The sequence below is a fragment of the Opisthorchis viverrini genome (genome assembly GCF_000715545.1).
Source record: "Opisthorchis viverrini unplaced genomic scaffold opera_v5_408, whole genome shotgun sequence".
Classification (NCBI taxonomy): Eukaryota; Metazoa; Platyhelminthes; class Trematoda; order Opisthorchiida; family Opisthorchiidae; genus Opisthorchis; species Opisthorchis viverrini.
In genome coordinates, this window is record NW_008752065.1 from 32,661 (window position 1) to 50,640 (window position 17,980).

Here is a 17,980-nt window from a genome sequence, read left to right on the forward strand (position 1 = left end):
GATTTCAGTTCCGTTGAACTACAGTGGCGAAGTCGTTTGCTTGGTAAGCATATGCTATAACGGAGTAGCAAAACCGATGATTGAACCATTCTCGTACCTAAAATCTTACATGAATTTCACTGTAGGAAACGCTAGTTTTGGCTGTTGACCGGCGGCCGGGATGGCAGCATGACCTATGCATCTTAAACGTATCCGTTGCATCAACGTATTTTTATCGCTGTGGAATACGGTGCACTGTTTCGATGCGTTGTTTTGTACGCACACCGACTGAAATGACGCTGAGCCAGTGGTTGAATATTCATAAGTCTCCCTAAAAGATGCTCTTTTGCAGGCCCATTGCGTCCACTCCACTCTTTCTCAGTGCGAAGGGTTCGACGAATCTGTTTGCGGTCAAGATCGCCCGCATAGCTGTTCGTTCACCACGGGTGTCTGGAACAAGTTTGTTTCTGACTCGTGTAGTTGATTTGCGTGAGTTTGTCACGAGGTTGGAAACATTTTAGGTTAACAGGCCATGAAAACGTAACTGACATCTGAAACAAAACAACGATAACAGTGTGGTTGGGCAAGCGTGATCTTCGTGATTTTTCTTATATTGTTTTTCCTGCGTGTTTCGGAGGGGAATACGTTTCTAAGATCACAGGATAACTCGGTCCCATACGGCCTACCTCCAAGGTGGACTGTGTATCAAGAGAGCAGTATCAAGAGAGCAGTATCAAGAAGAGATCAGCTTGGTCGTAGGCTGAAAAGCATGTTTTGCGCTCGTGCCACCTCATCCTTTTGTCGTTTAGGTTTGGTAGCTGTCGTCCCGAGGTTGCACGCTTTTCAGAAGGAGCACCGTATTCCACTGGTAGGATCTGCGCAGTCTGTTCTCGGCAATAAGAGCTAGGTGAAAAGTGTCCCTGATCGACTTTTTCAATGAAGGTTTCGGCCACTCGCTTTGCCGTATGGGCTTCAGATGGAAAATGTAAGTTTGAGATTTGATTAACATACGACATCTCTACTCCCGTTTTCTGAACTCTTCAAAGCGTTTGTTGTTCCGTATGTCGATGCTGATTCTCATGCATCTCTATCAATCGATAGTCTAGCGTGTGTGTGTTTAGACTTCCGCTTGTCCTGATTGTTTGAACGTAAGTTTAATGCGCGCTAAGTCACGTTATTTGCACCGAATTTAGCATGTAGTAGCTTCCTGAGGCTTAGTGACTTGATTGAATCAAGCGGCTTATTTAACCTTGCTACGTTCCAATGTTCACAACCAATTTAGGCTCAAAACACATCGCTAATGTAGGTCGATTTCTGCAGCTTACTTTTCGTACCCATAAGTGAACAATAAGTAAAATACTGTTTCAGCTTTGGCGCACTTTCGGTTCATAGTTGACGCGCGACTAGAAGGAAGAATGAGAGTTGCGTTCCTAACAGGTTGTCTAAACCGGGACAAAAAGAATTACGATCGTTCAGCTGTAACACCCTTTCGGTGCCTAGCTGCCAAACCACCCGAAGGAAGTATGAGGGCTGGGATACTGGCAGTTTGCCCAATCTTAGACAGGGGAAGTCGGGAGGCAAAGGTCGGGTTCGAACCACGGACCTTCGCACCCAGACCACTGAGCCATCTCGTCTAGACCTAGACAGTAGTAATAGAAAAACTAGGATTTCGTTCAAACCAAGTAGCTTCTGGCCAATAGTTTCGTTCCTTAGCCGCTGAGCTATCTTGAGCCCGTAAGTGTTCCTTCTCTATGTACCCATAGTTTTGCAACTACGGGTGGCCGGTAAATCCCCATAGTCTCCTGGTGAATAAGGCAAAACAGAAAAACGCAACACTTTATATATGTCCTTCCGCTCGAACATACGCAAGACGAGCAGAATCCATTGAAGCCAAATTCAATCAGGTTGAAAGCCCAACATAAAAATGATGCACTTTTTCCTCATGAGTGGTAGTGTCTGAGCAAGTTACTTTCGAAAGCAAAGCATGCACGAGAAGTTGAGTATTCCAATGACTTTGACATTGGCTAAGATTCTTGGTCTGATCGGTTTCGGCACCCGTACTTAGGATTTATACATAGGTTTTAAGGCTGTCGTGACATTTTCCCGGCGACTTGTGGTCAGTAAATTTGCTTTATCAGAGCTATTCCTAGTACATCGTTATCTTAAAGACTCATAGGGATGTTTTCAGACAGCGACCAAGAGCCATACTACCCTTAGTGGCAAACATTTGCTGAATAGTGAGACATGACTAACTACGTATTACCGGCAGTAGACAGCCTTTCTGTTACTGTAATCGTGGATGTTATTGTCGTGATTCTCAGCACCACTATCGGAGTACGTTCATGATGATTGATACAAAGTAAGACTCCTTCTTGGTTAAAAGAACAAATCAGATAGGCTAATACAACTGCTCCTATTTGCTGCTCCTATGTCTGTCACACAGGTAATAGAAACTATTAGAACGGATGATGTCTGCTTGTAACGTCCAAGGTCAAATGGTGCGAGGGAGAGACAGATCCGTTGCTGGAAATCGGATCATCCTGATATCACGCGAACCTTTACATTCTGTTTCATATTCTGCTGATTCACACGCCATGGTCCTCTTGATTAAAGTCATTCGGACCTACGCCTATGCTGCGACGGAATGCTTGTTGCATATCTAAACGGTTAATTACTAGCTACACACTTGTCCCGGTGAGCCTGCTTAAGGTCGTAGTTAGCACAACTCTTCAGAAACCCAAGTCTTTGATTTATTGTCCTCTTCTATCGAACCTCTGCTCAACTCTACTGACGAGGTATTGTTGAAAGTCAACCGTACTTTTGCTAAGACTGCTTGAGACATTTTAGTCATCGTTTGCAGCAACAACAGGAGGTCATTTTCATACACCAGTCTTGTTTTTGAACATTGCTTCCTCTTTAGAAGTGGTTTCCTTCACTTCGAATGACTAAGTCGGTGCTGTGTAACTTGAAAGCCCTTCTGATCACAGCCAGCTAACTGCATGTTTCAAAGCGAGAGCATAAATCAGTTGGTTGATACACCCGTCTGACAGTGCAGCAGCATAACTTGTTCTTATGAGTCATCTACCGGTATATCTGGACTGATTTGAAGCGGCAACGGCATTCATGGTGGAACTCGGGCCTGAACGGTTAATCAATACCCACAAAATGGGAGAGCCTTGTTTATTTTCCCGTATAACTCAACCGACTTCTTTAGCCACCTTATTACCTATGAATTCCGGTGGATGCGTAGGTTTGCTGAGCGGGTCAACCATCAGCTACATTCAGTTCTTTTGTGAAAAGAACTGAAAAGAATTGAATCACAATTGAACTGATCTCGTGGCTTATTCCCATGCAATTAATCACTTTGGAAACTCGGCCACTCAGTCTCAAGCGGCACTGACTGGTTTAGAGTCTTCCTGTCGCTTTCTACCGGTGGATCAGTTCACTCCCAATTGATGCGCACAACACGGTTTTATTCGCTAGTCATCTGATATTTTGTCTTCATATGGTTTCAGTTCAGCCTCTACACTCCTAATCTAACCGCTAAAGTCTCTAGACACGATCGATTCCGCCCCATTTGATTGACGGACAACCAATCCACTGCTCTTCGCCCGGTTAGCAGAATCCTATTTATGGAAGTTACAAACGACGGTGGCAGATGTTCAGTACTGTTATCCAGAAACAAGTTCTGAGGTAGCCTTCATCGGATCGATATAGAAAGCATAATCGTTGGGTATTTGGGCTGAACATCTATTACTTGAGATTTCTCACACTGGAATCAACTCAGGCACTTTCGTTTTGCGAAACACCCACATTTTGAGCACTAGCTAGGTTTGAACAAAAACCACTAAACGTGATAAATCATTGCGGAGATATAGTCCTATGTAACGCGAGAAACGACGATGGTTATTGAAAAATCAGGAAATAATGAGTTATTATGCGTTGGTTCACATTATCCTCCACCTTCATTACCTGCAGTCGGTGTTCCTACTGTAAAGTATGCCAACAAATGATGCCGTCTGCTTAATCGAGGTTATATTATTAGCTGAGTAAAAACAACTTCGGTCAGAGGGCAGGTTAACGTTGCGAATTAGGTTGTTAGCTGAGTCTGGGAAATTCTGTAGTGGTAGCCAGCTAAACAATCTAAATCACTGACAGAATTTCCACTGTGTTCTATCCTGTTGAGGAGCAAATCACTCCGCTGGGAGGACAAAACTGATCTTATACTCGAAGAACGGGAAGAATATCACTGGGGGAACCTTTTATCCCTCCGAAATTATCTCCTCTATGAGGAGTTTTCTCGAGAGGATAGTTCTGCGTTAACGAGAATTGTGATTGTAAAGCTGATCGTTTCTCTAATAAAGAGATGTTTTTGCGAACTGCTTTTATCCCCGTGGATGGAGTTTTCGAAATTCGAAGTACAACCGCATTTGTCTTTGAGATTTTTGGTGGTAGCTAGTTGTCGGAATTAGGAAAATGGAAAATTAATCTCATGGGATTAGTTGATTGCTTGTACTAGTAACGAAATAGACACAATTTCGGAACTCACAACGCTTTAATTGTATCCTTCATATCCATATTGACTAATCACGTGGATCATTCTACGCCCTTATGAGTAGAAACATTCGGAAGAATTTCAGGCAGAACATTTTCCGTTAGGTTTAACAGGCGTTGTCCATTTGGGCATACGACCTGGTGAGTGAAGCTTTTCCTAAGGTGTTTCGGCTGTTCGTTATCGCATGCCAATCTCACAAGTGTTGAGCGTCTTATGTCCGGACTGAACTAGGTAAATGGAAGGTTCACATCGTTTGAAACAGTTTGAAATCGATTTGTCTTACACTAGTTTGTGCTAACGGACAGCAATTTTTGCTGATCTTGTTTGTTGCAATGACGTAATAGGAATGAATGAAAGTTTTCTGTTGAAATGGAGCTCTTAATTAACTGGTTGGAATGCATGAAATAAATTTTGAAGGGTTGCGACATTTCTCCGGATTCGCAAATTAAAAACCTAATGTAATGGTGTGGCGATGACTTTAGAATATTTGTGGTTTTGTTGTTATGGGAAAATCCCCATTCGAATAAACATAGTTCGTTTGATTGTTGGAGCTTGCCATCTGATCGAACTACGCTGCAAAGCTTGAAAGTAAACTTCATAGTCAATTCCTTTCTAGGGACCAGCAATTGTATCCATCTTCCGATGATTTGAAGGGACTAGCAAATGTGTTGAATGTTTCGCCCGATTGAACAACGAAGGTTGAGATTAGCTGTTGGTCCCATGCAAATTGCAAAAGTGGGTCAGGGATCGTATTTTGTGTGTTCTGGAAATGGACACTACTGTACTTTCACTGATGAGGCGCATTCACAATACATGCAAGCAATACACAAATTTCCACGAAGTTTGCCAATGACATGAATAGTTTACTTGTGCATATATTGAAAGATGTCTCACCAAATATGATATTGCGTTTTTCAAGCTGTGAGGTTTTCACAAGCGAAAGTTACTTACTGAGGAGACATGAATTAAAAAACATTCTGAAGATGGCAACGATGACAACCCCCAAACAGGGTACTATGCACTAATAACGTACGTGGAATAAGGCAACGGAGTTCGTGGAGAATATCGTCTCACGTGCCACGGATAAGGACTTCTCAATTCTGTCCGAGCCTTTTGAACTTTGCGAATGTGTCAACTGATTTTGAGGATCGGGTATTCAGAGCACCTCATCATGGTGACCGTTTGAGCGACACGAACGACAACGCTGAATTTGGCAATGTACTGATTCATGTTGACGGTCGTGTTCAACCGAACATACATCCTTTGCTGTTTCAACTGTTCTCTTTCAGTCGGTTATCAATGTCTTTGTCGTACTCTCGGGCATTTTAGGATCCGAAAATTCACTACTCAAGCCTTCTTGTGTTGCTATGCTCAAGTCCAGACGGGAAATTGGCATCATTGGTTGCAGTAAGCAAGTTCACAGACAACAAAAAATTAAAAGTTACATGAAAGCATAGTAAAGTGCGATGATGGGGTAAATAGCGCATTCGCTCCACTCGCAGGCTGGGTAAAGTTTTCAATACTTACACTACCTGCAAGAGTAATATTTCAGTTCCCACTGTACTTTAACTTTGTACTTTAAGATATCTCAGTTTAAACATTGAGTTGCGGTCCAGCATTGGATTGGATTTCTCGTCAAACCTTTACGACCATTTTCCCATTTTCCTTGGTTGACATTTATCACTACTATGTGGCCATAAAATACACATCCCCGCCTCCGTAGGTACGCTTCCAACGCGATGTTTTGGTCGGAAATATGTCATTTAGCCCTCCAACCCCCTATTCCAGAATAGTTTTAGAAATTGAACGATCGTTTTGTGAAACACCCAGAACTTATTCATAAGTGCAACAAAAATCGTTGTGTTGGTTCTGAACCAGGGCAGCGCAAATGCGGGGGGTTGATCCGTACAACATCTGAGTGGGTTCCGCATTGAACAGATACAAGCCAAGCCGTGACTAATAATAATCACTCAGTCCTTATGCATCTTTGAGAAATCCCACTGAAATTATTACCATTTCCACTGTCTCAGCGAACCCATGAACGTGGATTTGTCACAGGTTGCGTTATTTTTATGGCGGATAGTCACTGGTATTTTCCCCTCTGCAACATCTATTATTCTTCTATTCATTAAGGGGTTGATCCGTACAACATCTGAGTGGGTTCCGCATTGAACAGATACAAGCCAAACCGTGACTAATAATAATCACTCAGTCCTTATGCGTCTTTGAGAAATCCCACTGAAATTATTACCATTTCCACTGTCTCAGCGAACCCATGAACGTGGATTTGTCACAGGTTGCGTTATTTTTATGGCGGATAGTCACTGGTATTTTCCCCTCTGCAACATCTATTATTCTTCTATGCATTAAAGTCAACTGACGTTTGCGCTATTCGTCAGTCAGCTCAACTGGAAATATCAGTCTTTCTAGAGAACATATTCAATAGTTATTCGATGGCCACTATCCTAGTCGGTCATCATCCGAACCAACTCTGTGAATGGTGCGTAAAAGTAGTGAGGATCGGCTTTTAGACATACCAGACAACAAACCTACCGTTACATGTAACTAGTGTCCTGTAAATTCACCCTTTCCGTATCATGTATTACAGCCAGCTGAATCCATTTCAGACAAATGTATCCAATTGTGAGATACAAGTGTTCACCTTCGGTTTACGAAGATTCGATTCAGCGACGTGCATATTTTGGATCGGATATTAATACAGTCCCCATCAGTTTGTCTGTAAAAACCCTTCGGAGAGCACAGGAGCTCTTGCTGCATAGCCTCCGACTGTCTCATTCTCGTGGGTCAGCACGCAGAGTTGTTGAAATCCCACATTTAATGTTTAGAATTGGCGCCTGAATCGTCATGTTGGATTAAAAGCAGATCATGAAAAAATCCGGTAACTTATAGGATCAACCCCAAAGTACACAGGTCATTGCGCTCTTCACCCTGATTATGACTTGCCAGATGGTTGATCCTTTGAAAATGTATCCCCTTAAAATTGATGTCAAGTGGAGACTCAACAGCATATCGGCTGAACCGATCGTTCATTATAATCTCCAGCTGGAACAGAGGGTGATCTGAATCTCCTGTTAACACTAAATTAATTTAAAAATGAGCGTTTATCGCAAAATACCTGTTCAACTGGGAAATCTGGTTGATAAAGACTCGCGAACTGGGCCTATCTGAGGACGTCCAGGGAGATTTAAACCGGTAGTGAGGTTTCGAAGATTTTTCCAGCATATGGGTAGCGGTGGTTCAATAAAGAATACTTCGTTTCAGAGGGGTTTGGTAAACAATCGGTGGATTTATTGAAACGACGACTTCCCAATCGGTCCCAAACATTTTACAAAGAATACTTCGACTTTCCAGTCTTCGATGTCATTCCGTGAAGTAATAGGTCATTCCATTGGCTTAACTATGAATTTCAGTTTGAACAAAAAATTCAGCTTTTAAGTGTCTGAGAGAGATGGGAAGTGAGTTTCGAATATCCATTTCACAGTCAACCTATTTTGCTGCCCTCATTTTGCTACCTTCAAATCACAGATACCATAACTCCATGCACTGAAAGCGTTTAACCGCCGAAGAATGCTTGTCTTCCGTTGACCTCGCAAATGTTTTCGTTCACACGTGTCTGCGTGAAGCTAGCTAACCACATTGTCGTTGGTGTGCTAAGTCAGGTCGTCCGCCGGCCTGAAGGCCGGCGTTTGCAAAGCCCTATTGGCTTGTCAAACAAACGCGCCTGCATGAATCACCCGTCTGGCATGCCATCTGTACGGATGGTTTACCTGACTCGTACGGGTGGACGAGTTGGAGAATGGGAGTCAATCTGACTGTCACTGCATTGTTTAGTAACACTGAATGTTGATTCGCTTGCTTTGTGTGTCCATTCGTAAGGTAATTCGAGTAACCGAGATTGTGTTCGGTCAGTACATTCGCGTCTTAACCACTGAGCTATCTCGAGCTCAGAAATACATTTGGTCAGGTACCTCATGTTCTGGTCATAATGTCAGAGAAGGGATTTATTTGCATTTTGCTAGCCCCAAAATCTATTCGTTAGATGTAACACAGGAAGGGCTTGTAACCTGAACTTTGGAACTATCCATCGTATCCCACCCGAGATGTAGTGAATGAAAAGGGTGCTTCCAAACGTACCATACCAACGCTGTGTTAGTCGCAAGTTGTTTTTGTCTGTCAGGCGTTCTTTAATGACATTGCCGCACGATTTGGAATTGGGTGCAGGAGTTCTGGAATTCAAATTGGTGTCTCATCATTCCCTTCAGTAATGCAAACCTCACAGTGCTATTACGGACAATACGAATGATTGAGAAATGCTGTTCAGTGACTTTCTCCTATTCAAGGTCGTTTTAAAGCAACGCTGCAAAGCACATGAGAGATACCACCCACAAGGTACGTATAGATGACACAGTTCAATTTAGAACATGGTTCGCTATCTAGTTAGAGTAGGTTTCCTCGAAGCGACATCCGAATTCACTGTCACACGAACAATGGGGTAAGGTGCCGTCCACTCCAGTCACTTGCGACCGTTTGAGATAGCTTCTAGCAACTTTATTTTATTGAAATTGTAATGTACAGTTGAACAGCTTGTTTCGAGCACAGCTAGATTTGGGATTCGGGGTCCTGATTAGTGTTCAGTGAGCATGAGGCTTTTTCTCTCATCATCGGCCAAAAACTTCTTTTCGCCTCTGCGGAAAACCAAGTAGTTATGTGCACCCCTAGATTACGTAAAGCAGACGTGCCAGAAATGACCAAGTCACCGGTATTGTATCTGAAGTCAACCGCAAGAGCTCTCTCATGTCTTCTGACAGACTGATAATCACTATATGCCCATGCATTGAACGTTTTATTCTGTATAGTGTTCGGGTTCTGATAGGCTGCAGTTGCATACAACGCTACTACCGCTACCGCGTTTCCGTAAGTCTGACCGAGTGCAGTTATGCGTCCTTATAACGTCATTTATGCAACGCAATGTATGTGGTTTTAACTGTATGGCCTTACTTCGTGAACAAGGCCCTCGTCAGTTGGACAAATCAAGGTTCAAGTTTTCGTTCATATGCACATTACTCGTTTGAACAGTCGTCCTCCTGTCCTAGCGTAATTATTCTGGTGAGTCCACACCAAAGGTGGAAGCGCTGGACTCGAGTTTCACCCTTGTTTGAGCGCCGTGACAAGGTTTGAACTCCGCACGTCTAACATGCGAGGCGAGCGTGTTACCACTACCCCAGCACACTTTGGACGCGTCTGAAGTTTCACGTCTGAACAGGTGAACGTGTTCACGCTTGAGCGATGTGATTGGTGTGCCCGACTGTTTAAACGACGTCCCAGTAACTATCGTCTGGAGCCAGACATTAGTCTACTGAAGCACCAGATTCTGAGAACTGTTCATTGAGTCGGGATTCAAGTCTCAAGTCGTACACCTCTCAGGACGCATGAAATACCAATAAGAAAAAGATGCACGTAACATTTTGACTATTTCTACCGCATGTTATTCACCGTAAATCATACATTCCGATCGTTTACTCTCGAATGGTTCTGTCCATCCATCAAGTTAATTTGAGCTAATAACCGGATTTTTATTAATGGCTTCATTGAAACATCTCCGTTGAGGGAAATGCTCTTCTACGGTCTTTCATCCATTAGACTTGAAGTTTACTTGTTAACTGACGCCTGACCCTTACTAGACTTCCGATGCTAAGACAACCAACGAAGAAACAACTTCCTCGTCTGGCTTTATGGGCACTTCCCGGTTTGCTTGCTTCTGGGAGCATCTTACACCGTAAGAACGATGATGTTTTCCACGTCTGGACATAGCCCATATTGATCAACAAAAGGCGTCACACGGACAATTATTAGTTCTATGTTAGCACACCTTGTTGACACAGGAAAACGGGTATACACTGGCCTGGCATTACCGTGCATCTATGCTACCCCGAGAATACTACACAGAGCTTAGGTGGAAATGCGGAGACGGTCGTTATCAAACGGAAATTATCTAACTTGTGAGTCCTAATGTTAGGTTAGCTAATACGGACGGATTCTATGATTGTGACCAACCGATTCTGATGATTCATTCAGTCGGTTGATCTTTGTAAACCGTACTTCCGTTTCTTAGGCATGGTAGGCTTCCTGACCTCCCGCTCGCCAGACGGGTGTTACCCCAACTTTCACATTAGTTCAGCCATTTAGATCGTACGCTTACTTGGGTCTCCACAACATTTGGATGCAGACGGTACAAGTTGAAGTGAGAAAAAACGTGGAACCAGCAGGTAAGTTTCATTGTCCTCAGATTACACTATCTTAAGTCAGTATTAGGTGTTTGCTTGTGGGCAGTTGCAACTGCACTCGTGAACCCGCTTATTCGACTATCAGACAGCCCAGTTAGCCTGAAGACCACCGTGAGGAAGAAGCGTTTTCAAGAAAGTACTTCTGTGGTATGCTAATCACATACCTCCCAATCATGATATTTATACTTGATATAATTATATTTGAGGTTCATTGGAAACCTAGGCAGGGAATTTTCTGAAAAACTGGTTTATTCAACCGAAAGTAAATTGCGCGCTACTAGCAGTGATGACAGTTTATACCTTGGTCCTTTGTGGATCTATTTCGTCTTATCAAATTTGTACAGAACCCTGATTTAGTCGCAGCTCATTAATTCAATCTCAAAAATATCGACTGGTAAGATGGGCGAAACACTTCGAAGAACAGTTTTACTGATGGAATGTAAACCTCAATTGCCCATCGGAAGAAGAAACAAGGTACGAACTATACTGAAATGTGAGAAGGCGCCAGGACTGGACGGTCTGTATCCAGCCCCCTTCAAAGAATGCGGAGAATCCCTGGTGACCTATCTAACAAAGTTCTTTAGTGCGATATAAAGTGGAGAGAAAGTGGATGCCGAGTGGGGAATGACGACAGTTACCCTAGTGTGAAAACCACCATGGAATTAGTCTGGTATTTGTGGCGTCGAACTTGCTCTATGGTCTCATCCTTCGAAAGTTGACTGAACACATAGGCAGATCCGTAAAGGCCAGGTTAGGTTTCGTCCAGAGAGAAGATGTACCTGTCACACATTCATCCTACTACAGATTCCGGAACAGTGTTATTGCTTCAGGCGTCAAACGATGGTTACTTTCTGTGACTTGAAAGCTTCTTTTGAATCTGTGGAGTCTCAGGTACCATGGTATCTGTGCAAAGCTCGCCTGAATTCCCTGCACCCAGTGATGTTGGACAAGGCTGTCCTCTTTCACCTTTCCTCTTCAGCTTAGTCACTGATACGATCATGGGACTCACTACCAGCTTCTAGTGCCTGTGGGGTTGAAGTGCTCTCGAGGCATTCGCTCACAGACGAGGTAGCTATTCTTGGATCTGGCACCATCGCAATGCAAACAACACTAAATGTTCTAATAATCCTTCCTCACGGCCTGGAATGCACCTCACAACTGCTGCAAGACCCTAGCAGCAGCAGCTGACCCAGCAGCAACCCTAGCCTCGTTCTTGCGGATGAGCCGATTGTGGTGGTAGACAGGTTTGTCTGCCTGGGCAGCTATATCGGTCCCGGGTGTCTCGAGAAAGATGATATTCCCATCCGGATTAGGAAGACCAAATCAACTTTTGTAAACCGGCGTCACCATTGGTGTAAGCCTGATACCAGCTTGTCCGTCAAGGGTCGAGTTTACAATACTGCGGTGCACCTTATGTTGTTATACGGGTCAAAAACGTGGCCTGTGTGCGCCGAGGACATCAAAAGTCCATAGCTATCTTCAGAGCATTGCTAGAGTCTGGTTGAAACACCGGACCAGTAATGCTGAAATACGCTGAATGGTTTTAGAAAGAAATAACTCGCCCACGATCGATGAACTGATCACATTCTATAGGCTGCGCTGATTCGGCTACGTGCTGCATATTCCAGACGACTGAGTTCCTCCAGGGGTTCTATTCGCACAACCACGTGCACGGTGTAAACGATCCAGAAGAGGTCAAGCCATCACTTGGCAGTGGAGTATAAAAGCCATTACCAGCGAACTCATTTGCGCTGGTAATTACCGTCTCCCTGGATATGGACTCCGACAACAATGATTACAGACATTGTCAGACATGACACAGTCACGCCCTCAGCGACGCTTGTGCGCTCAAGCTATTACCTTGAATACATAGCTACCTCCAAACCTCTCCAATGAAAAGTTCACTGACACTCCTGTGTTGATGAATCAACTAGATCAGCTACCATCTCCAAGCTGTCTCACCTATTCGGATCTTCGGCGGTACGGCAGTGATGCATCGGTGTTAAACACTGAAGTCATACTGTCGATGATGATGATCACTGGTGAACGAAACTTTGGAAGCTATAACCACTGTACGACAAACACGCGGTTTTTGCAGCTGATGATGGTGATTGTGTTGGACCATTATTCTTTATTATTTTTATTATTCCTATCATGCAGCCGCTTCGAAAACTAATAAAAGCAATATTTTGAATTAAAAAAAATGCCACGAATATTTAGAGACAAGTTTCATGTCGATGAATATCTGTCGTATGACGATGTCAAAAAACAATTTCTCTTCTGATTCGCACCAAGCCTTGAATAGTCAGTGGTATTCTCGATGCGGCAGCCCGTGATTGACGATATACTGGATGTCCAGGCGTCGTATGAGGGTTTCTTTCAATAGGTATCCCTTGACCCCGTTCTTGTTGTTGATCAACACCAGAAATGAATAATCGCTGCCCATGGAAAAATTCAAGGCACGTTGATGATTGTTTGAAAGACACACACGGATTACGATGTTTTCCGTATCTTTTTCCATACAAAATTTCTCCTCCACAGCTGAGTTTGGGGTATGGATAAAGTAGGACGGGTACTTAATTCGTGTGAAGGATGGAACACAAATGAGCAGTATTGATCCCGATAGGCCTTTTTTCTAGCTGATCTAGAAGAGATTGAAATATGCTCGGGAAAAACCTAACCAAGAACACACTCACGTGTGATGCAAATACATGAGGTGCAGAATCGGGAAAGACCTAACCAAGAACACACGTGTGATGCAAATACATGAGGTGCAGACGCAGCGTACTCCTATTGGGTGGACAAACTTCATCCCTGGTGGCATGACTGTTCGGGCAAACAACATATCTTTACACTCAGGAGAGACAAAGCGGAACGCAGGTAGATAGCTCCGTCGACTACCATATTTCGCGCTCGTTCTATTTGATATAAGTCTGTTTCAGCGGTGTCATTGTCTTTGTTCAACAAGCGATCTAGATCTAGTTAACCGATTTTTTGGTACCGTCTGCTCCTGCCACTGCATAATTTTAGGGCGTAAAAATTGTATCGCGTTTGTACCAATATACAGTGCACCAAATGGCTTTCAATAGGTTACTGCACCATCTACCTGAACAATAAGATGACCAAACGTTCTATTCTTCTCATTTCATCCATTGGTCAATTTTTTCGTTCGTTCAAGCAGTTTTTGTGCCCTCCAGTCTCGAGTTTAATCGGAAACTATTTGCAAAGACTGGAGAGGATCGTGAACCTGTGTCATAGCATAACACACGCAAAATGTCTTGACCCGATTTTCTCTAATTACATGCATATCCAACTCATAGTGAACTAGCTGTCCCGGTAACGATATTTCAGATATGACGCTACTTGCATGGTTGATGAGACTCAGACGGACCACTAACGGCTTCACCGCTGTAAGGCCTCGTCATGTAGGCCCGATTCCCAAGTTTCCATCGATCCTATTTCGTACCCGGATAGCAAAGGGAACACATTGTTGGGACAGACGCTCGCCTACAAACTAATGTGATTTTACTGTCGAGATTCAGCTGAATATCTCATTTGTACTAATAACGTCACTTTAATTTGCAAATACCATAGTTAGTTCTGATTCCAACAACCACTGAACTGGTCAGTACTGTTGCCGAACTTCTGATAACCACGCGTTTTCTAAGCTATGTTTACTGCAAAACGTGATCCTCAATGAACTTCACTAGCTGTTGGTGGGCTTACTTTCCCGTTCACACCACGCCGGAAACTTTGGGTGGCGGAAGGTTAATAATAACCGTTCAATCATTTTTCCAAGTAAATAAGTCGTTTAAATGTAAACATAGGTGATAGTATGCATCGGAATCATCGATCGTTCACTCATCCATTCCTTGCCACTCCATATTGTTTATCCAGGTTCGCGACCTCCTGTCTCAGTGCACCTGCCCGCAAACGTTCCCGATGATTCGCGTTAGTGAAGGACGGTACTTGTTTGGTGACAAGTGCACACAAATTTTTGTACGGGTAAGTCTACCATTTGATGCACCGACATAACTTCCCTACTTAATGCTGAAACCAAGAAAGACTGGTAGCAGCAATTCCAGTTTGTGAAGAAGCGAACCCGGGTGGGAACATGTAGACATCTTTTGTATCTTCGTTTTCTTTTAGCATCACGATTGATGGGTCAGTATAATCGACTAAGTACAAACCTTTGGGAATTTTGTTCGTACACGTTAGCTATATTTGTCTGGCATTTCTGTGGGGGTTTCTCCACACGAATGATTTATAAGTTACACTGGAATCTTATCTGTATCTCATATGGACAGAACAGTGACAGTAAGCTGTCAGTAACAAAACCTGGACGTTTCTTAAATTCAGAAGCTTGGACACGTTGTTCACTTCCACACAACCAATTTCATAAGTCGCGAATACAAACAAAGCAATGGAAATTTTTCTGAATTGAGCTTTCATCCTGTCAGTTAAACCAATCTATGCTGAAAAGCCGTGAAACACTTCAACGCTCTGTCATCCTTGTTGGGAATCATCAGGAGTGCGCAACTCACGAAACTCCACCAAGGTGTCTTGAACCCGGGACCTCCTGGTCAGTGGTCGAACGAAATTTCTATTAAAAATTATCAGGTTCCCTTACCACCATCAATCAATGAATAGCCCAGAGCAAGAGTAATTTGGCAAGATTAGTCTAACTTCTATATGAGAAGTCGTCACTCTAGGAGCCACTCAATACGTGACCATTTGATATGACTTCCATGATTGAAGGATGAATGACGCTGTCTTGTCTAAGCGAGAGTTAATCACACTGCTGTTCGGCCGCTCGTAGCCAAACGGCTAAGTGTTCAGCCATTAGCTGGGAAGCCTAGGGTTCGAAACTCTGATTTTCGTGAGATGTGCACTGCTGATCATTCCCGAAAAGGATGAAACAGTTGTACAGTGCTTCTGGGCTTTTCAGCACAGAATAGCTCCACTGGCAGGACGAAATCTCGGTTGAAGATCACGAAATTTCCTCACAATGCGATCGATAAAATCTCTTGCCCACTTGCTATCGGTTAGGTTTATGGCAGACTATTCAGTTTTTCTGTATTGTTCATCGTCCGTTTACAGTTGGACTGTCCTGATCAAAGTTTGTATGGAGCTTTGAAGCAGATTTGTGATGCATTAGGTCGGCAAGATTTAGCTATGCGCGCGGTCCTTCCTTTGATGTTTGTCGCCAACTCTTTGCTTGTGTATAAACAAAATAAAACGGTTATCCGTTTATTCACAAATCTTGGGGTTATTGCTATGCGGCGGGACAGATTTTGGACGCTGTTCTCATGGCCGCTCCAAAATGAGGGAAGCTAATTAGTTATGGAGTTACGACTGATGCCCTCTGCTTGCTTAATTAGCTTTTCATCGGAAGCTGGATGATCTTTAATATTTGGTACCGACCAGCGTTCTGGTAATTTGTTTTAATTGTTTCATCAATAATAGACTTGGAGTCCCGTGTTTAACGGTGTGTTGAGTTTTTTCGAGAGCGTGTAAACAACTGATAACCCGAATCTGTTGTATACACCTCCTGTTCTCCAGTTTTATCATTCAGTCAGACCATGCGTCCGGTGCAGTCGCTGGGTCCCATAATAACCGAACGTCCTGCACAGGCACGTGAACTGTTGGGTAGGGCACTGACCTCATTCATACGCAGACACAAAACAACCACACGAATTCATTCACCCTTGAATTCTGAATGGGTCTTAATCAGTCTGTTGCTGCTTTGTTCATTGAATGTTGGAAAAATGCCCAGGAAATTCGGATGAGGCACCTCAAATCTCGTAGGTCAAGGGTTGAGCTGGATGTTACTTACTGTTATAAGTGAGATTTATCTCCGGCTTTTCTTGTTTGGATAATTGTAAGGCAGCGTTTCGCCGCAAACATCACAGTGCCCAGTCCTGCTTGTCAGCAGGTTGGGTCGAATCGATAGTGCGTTTGGGCAGTACGTGCAATATCAGGTTAAGCTAAATACAGCTTGATATTCATACCTCCCTTCTTAAACAGCATGGAACAGGGTATCCACTCACTAATTCCTAGTGTTCCCACTCCTCGACAAATGTGATAACGATACAACCCTGACTATAAATGTGGTTGATAATTCGCTCGCTTAGCCTAATTTGATTTTACTGCATCATGTAATGAAAAACACTTCCCTTAAATCGACTGATTTATATTTCCGAGTCAAAGAGAACTCGAGTGCGTTGTTGCTTCACTTCGCGGTACTTCTAGTGTGGGTGATCTGTAAGTCCCAGTTATCGGGGTAAATGGCGACCCGATTTTGCTGAAGCAAGAAACCATCCAAACGAACTCAGTCTATTCCACTTTATACAAGTTATTATGCACTTTGTTTTTTTGGTACACGAACTGACACGGTCCCTAATTAGCATTGTAAATTTGGGATACGTTCTCTTCCCTGAATATCAACTTGTCATCACAAGGACTGTGGGTGTAGATACCCTTTTTCGTCGCGTGATCCGCGCTACGAATACAACCATCACGCGGCCTCGCAAATGGTGACCAGGGAGGCAGGATCCAAGCAAATACACCTCACTCGTGACAAGCGCCTTTATGTCTTTTTTTGTATTTTCGTGATGAGGCTGAACAGTTCACGGATATTACACCGAATATTCACTTTCAGATTTCGAACATTAATGTTGCGTAAGGGACAAGAGACAAGAACCTCACAATTGGCTTTCAACTGACCCCATCTTTTCTAAATAGGTAATCAGAGCGTAATTTAACACATGCGGTCTCCTGAAAGTGCATAGTGAGAACTCAAAGAATGACATACTATGAGTTGAAATGAAACAAAACTAGAGGAATTTAATGTGTGGACCCGGTTCCCTACATTTGTCTGGCTACTGTATTGCGCCCCTCAATAAAACATTGTGGGTGCATCTCTAAGTGTCTCCTAAGCCGGGGACATCTACTCATAGGAGGGCGACCATAAGAATTATACCAAAGGCTTTTGTTACGTAGCGAGAATTTGTTCGTATTCGGGGGTCCAAGCGGATTCCTTGAAGGTTTCATCTGAATTGAGAACTTTAGCTAATCACTGACTACATTTCCGCGGTTGACGTACACTAGCACAACATGGTGGAACTATCTCGTGGTCCTT

At 43.4% G+C, this 17,980-nt stretch overlaps 1 protein-coding gene across 1 annotated transcript in view; it reads left to right on the forward strand.

Annotated features, from left to right (window-relative positions):
• Nucleotides 1-17,980, forward strand: part of T265_10794 (hypothetical protein) — a gene marked incomplete at both ends in the record, with an annotated part of 35,277 nt that overhangs the window by 1,801 nt on the left and 15,496 nt on the right. Inside the window, one exon of the mRNA XM_009177266.1 lies at nt 14,737-14,844. Within this exon, the coding sequence (XP_009175530.1) occupies nt 14,737-14,844 (108 nt within the window). The remainder of the gene's footprint in view (nt 1-14,736; nt 14,845-17,980) is intronic.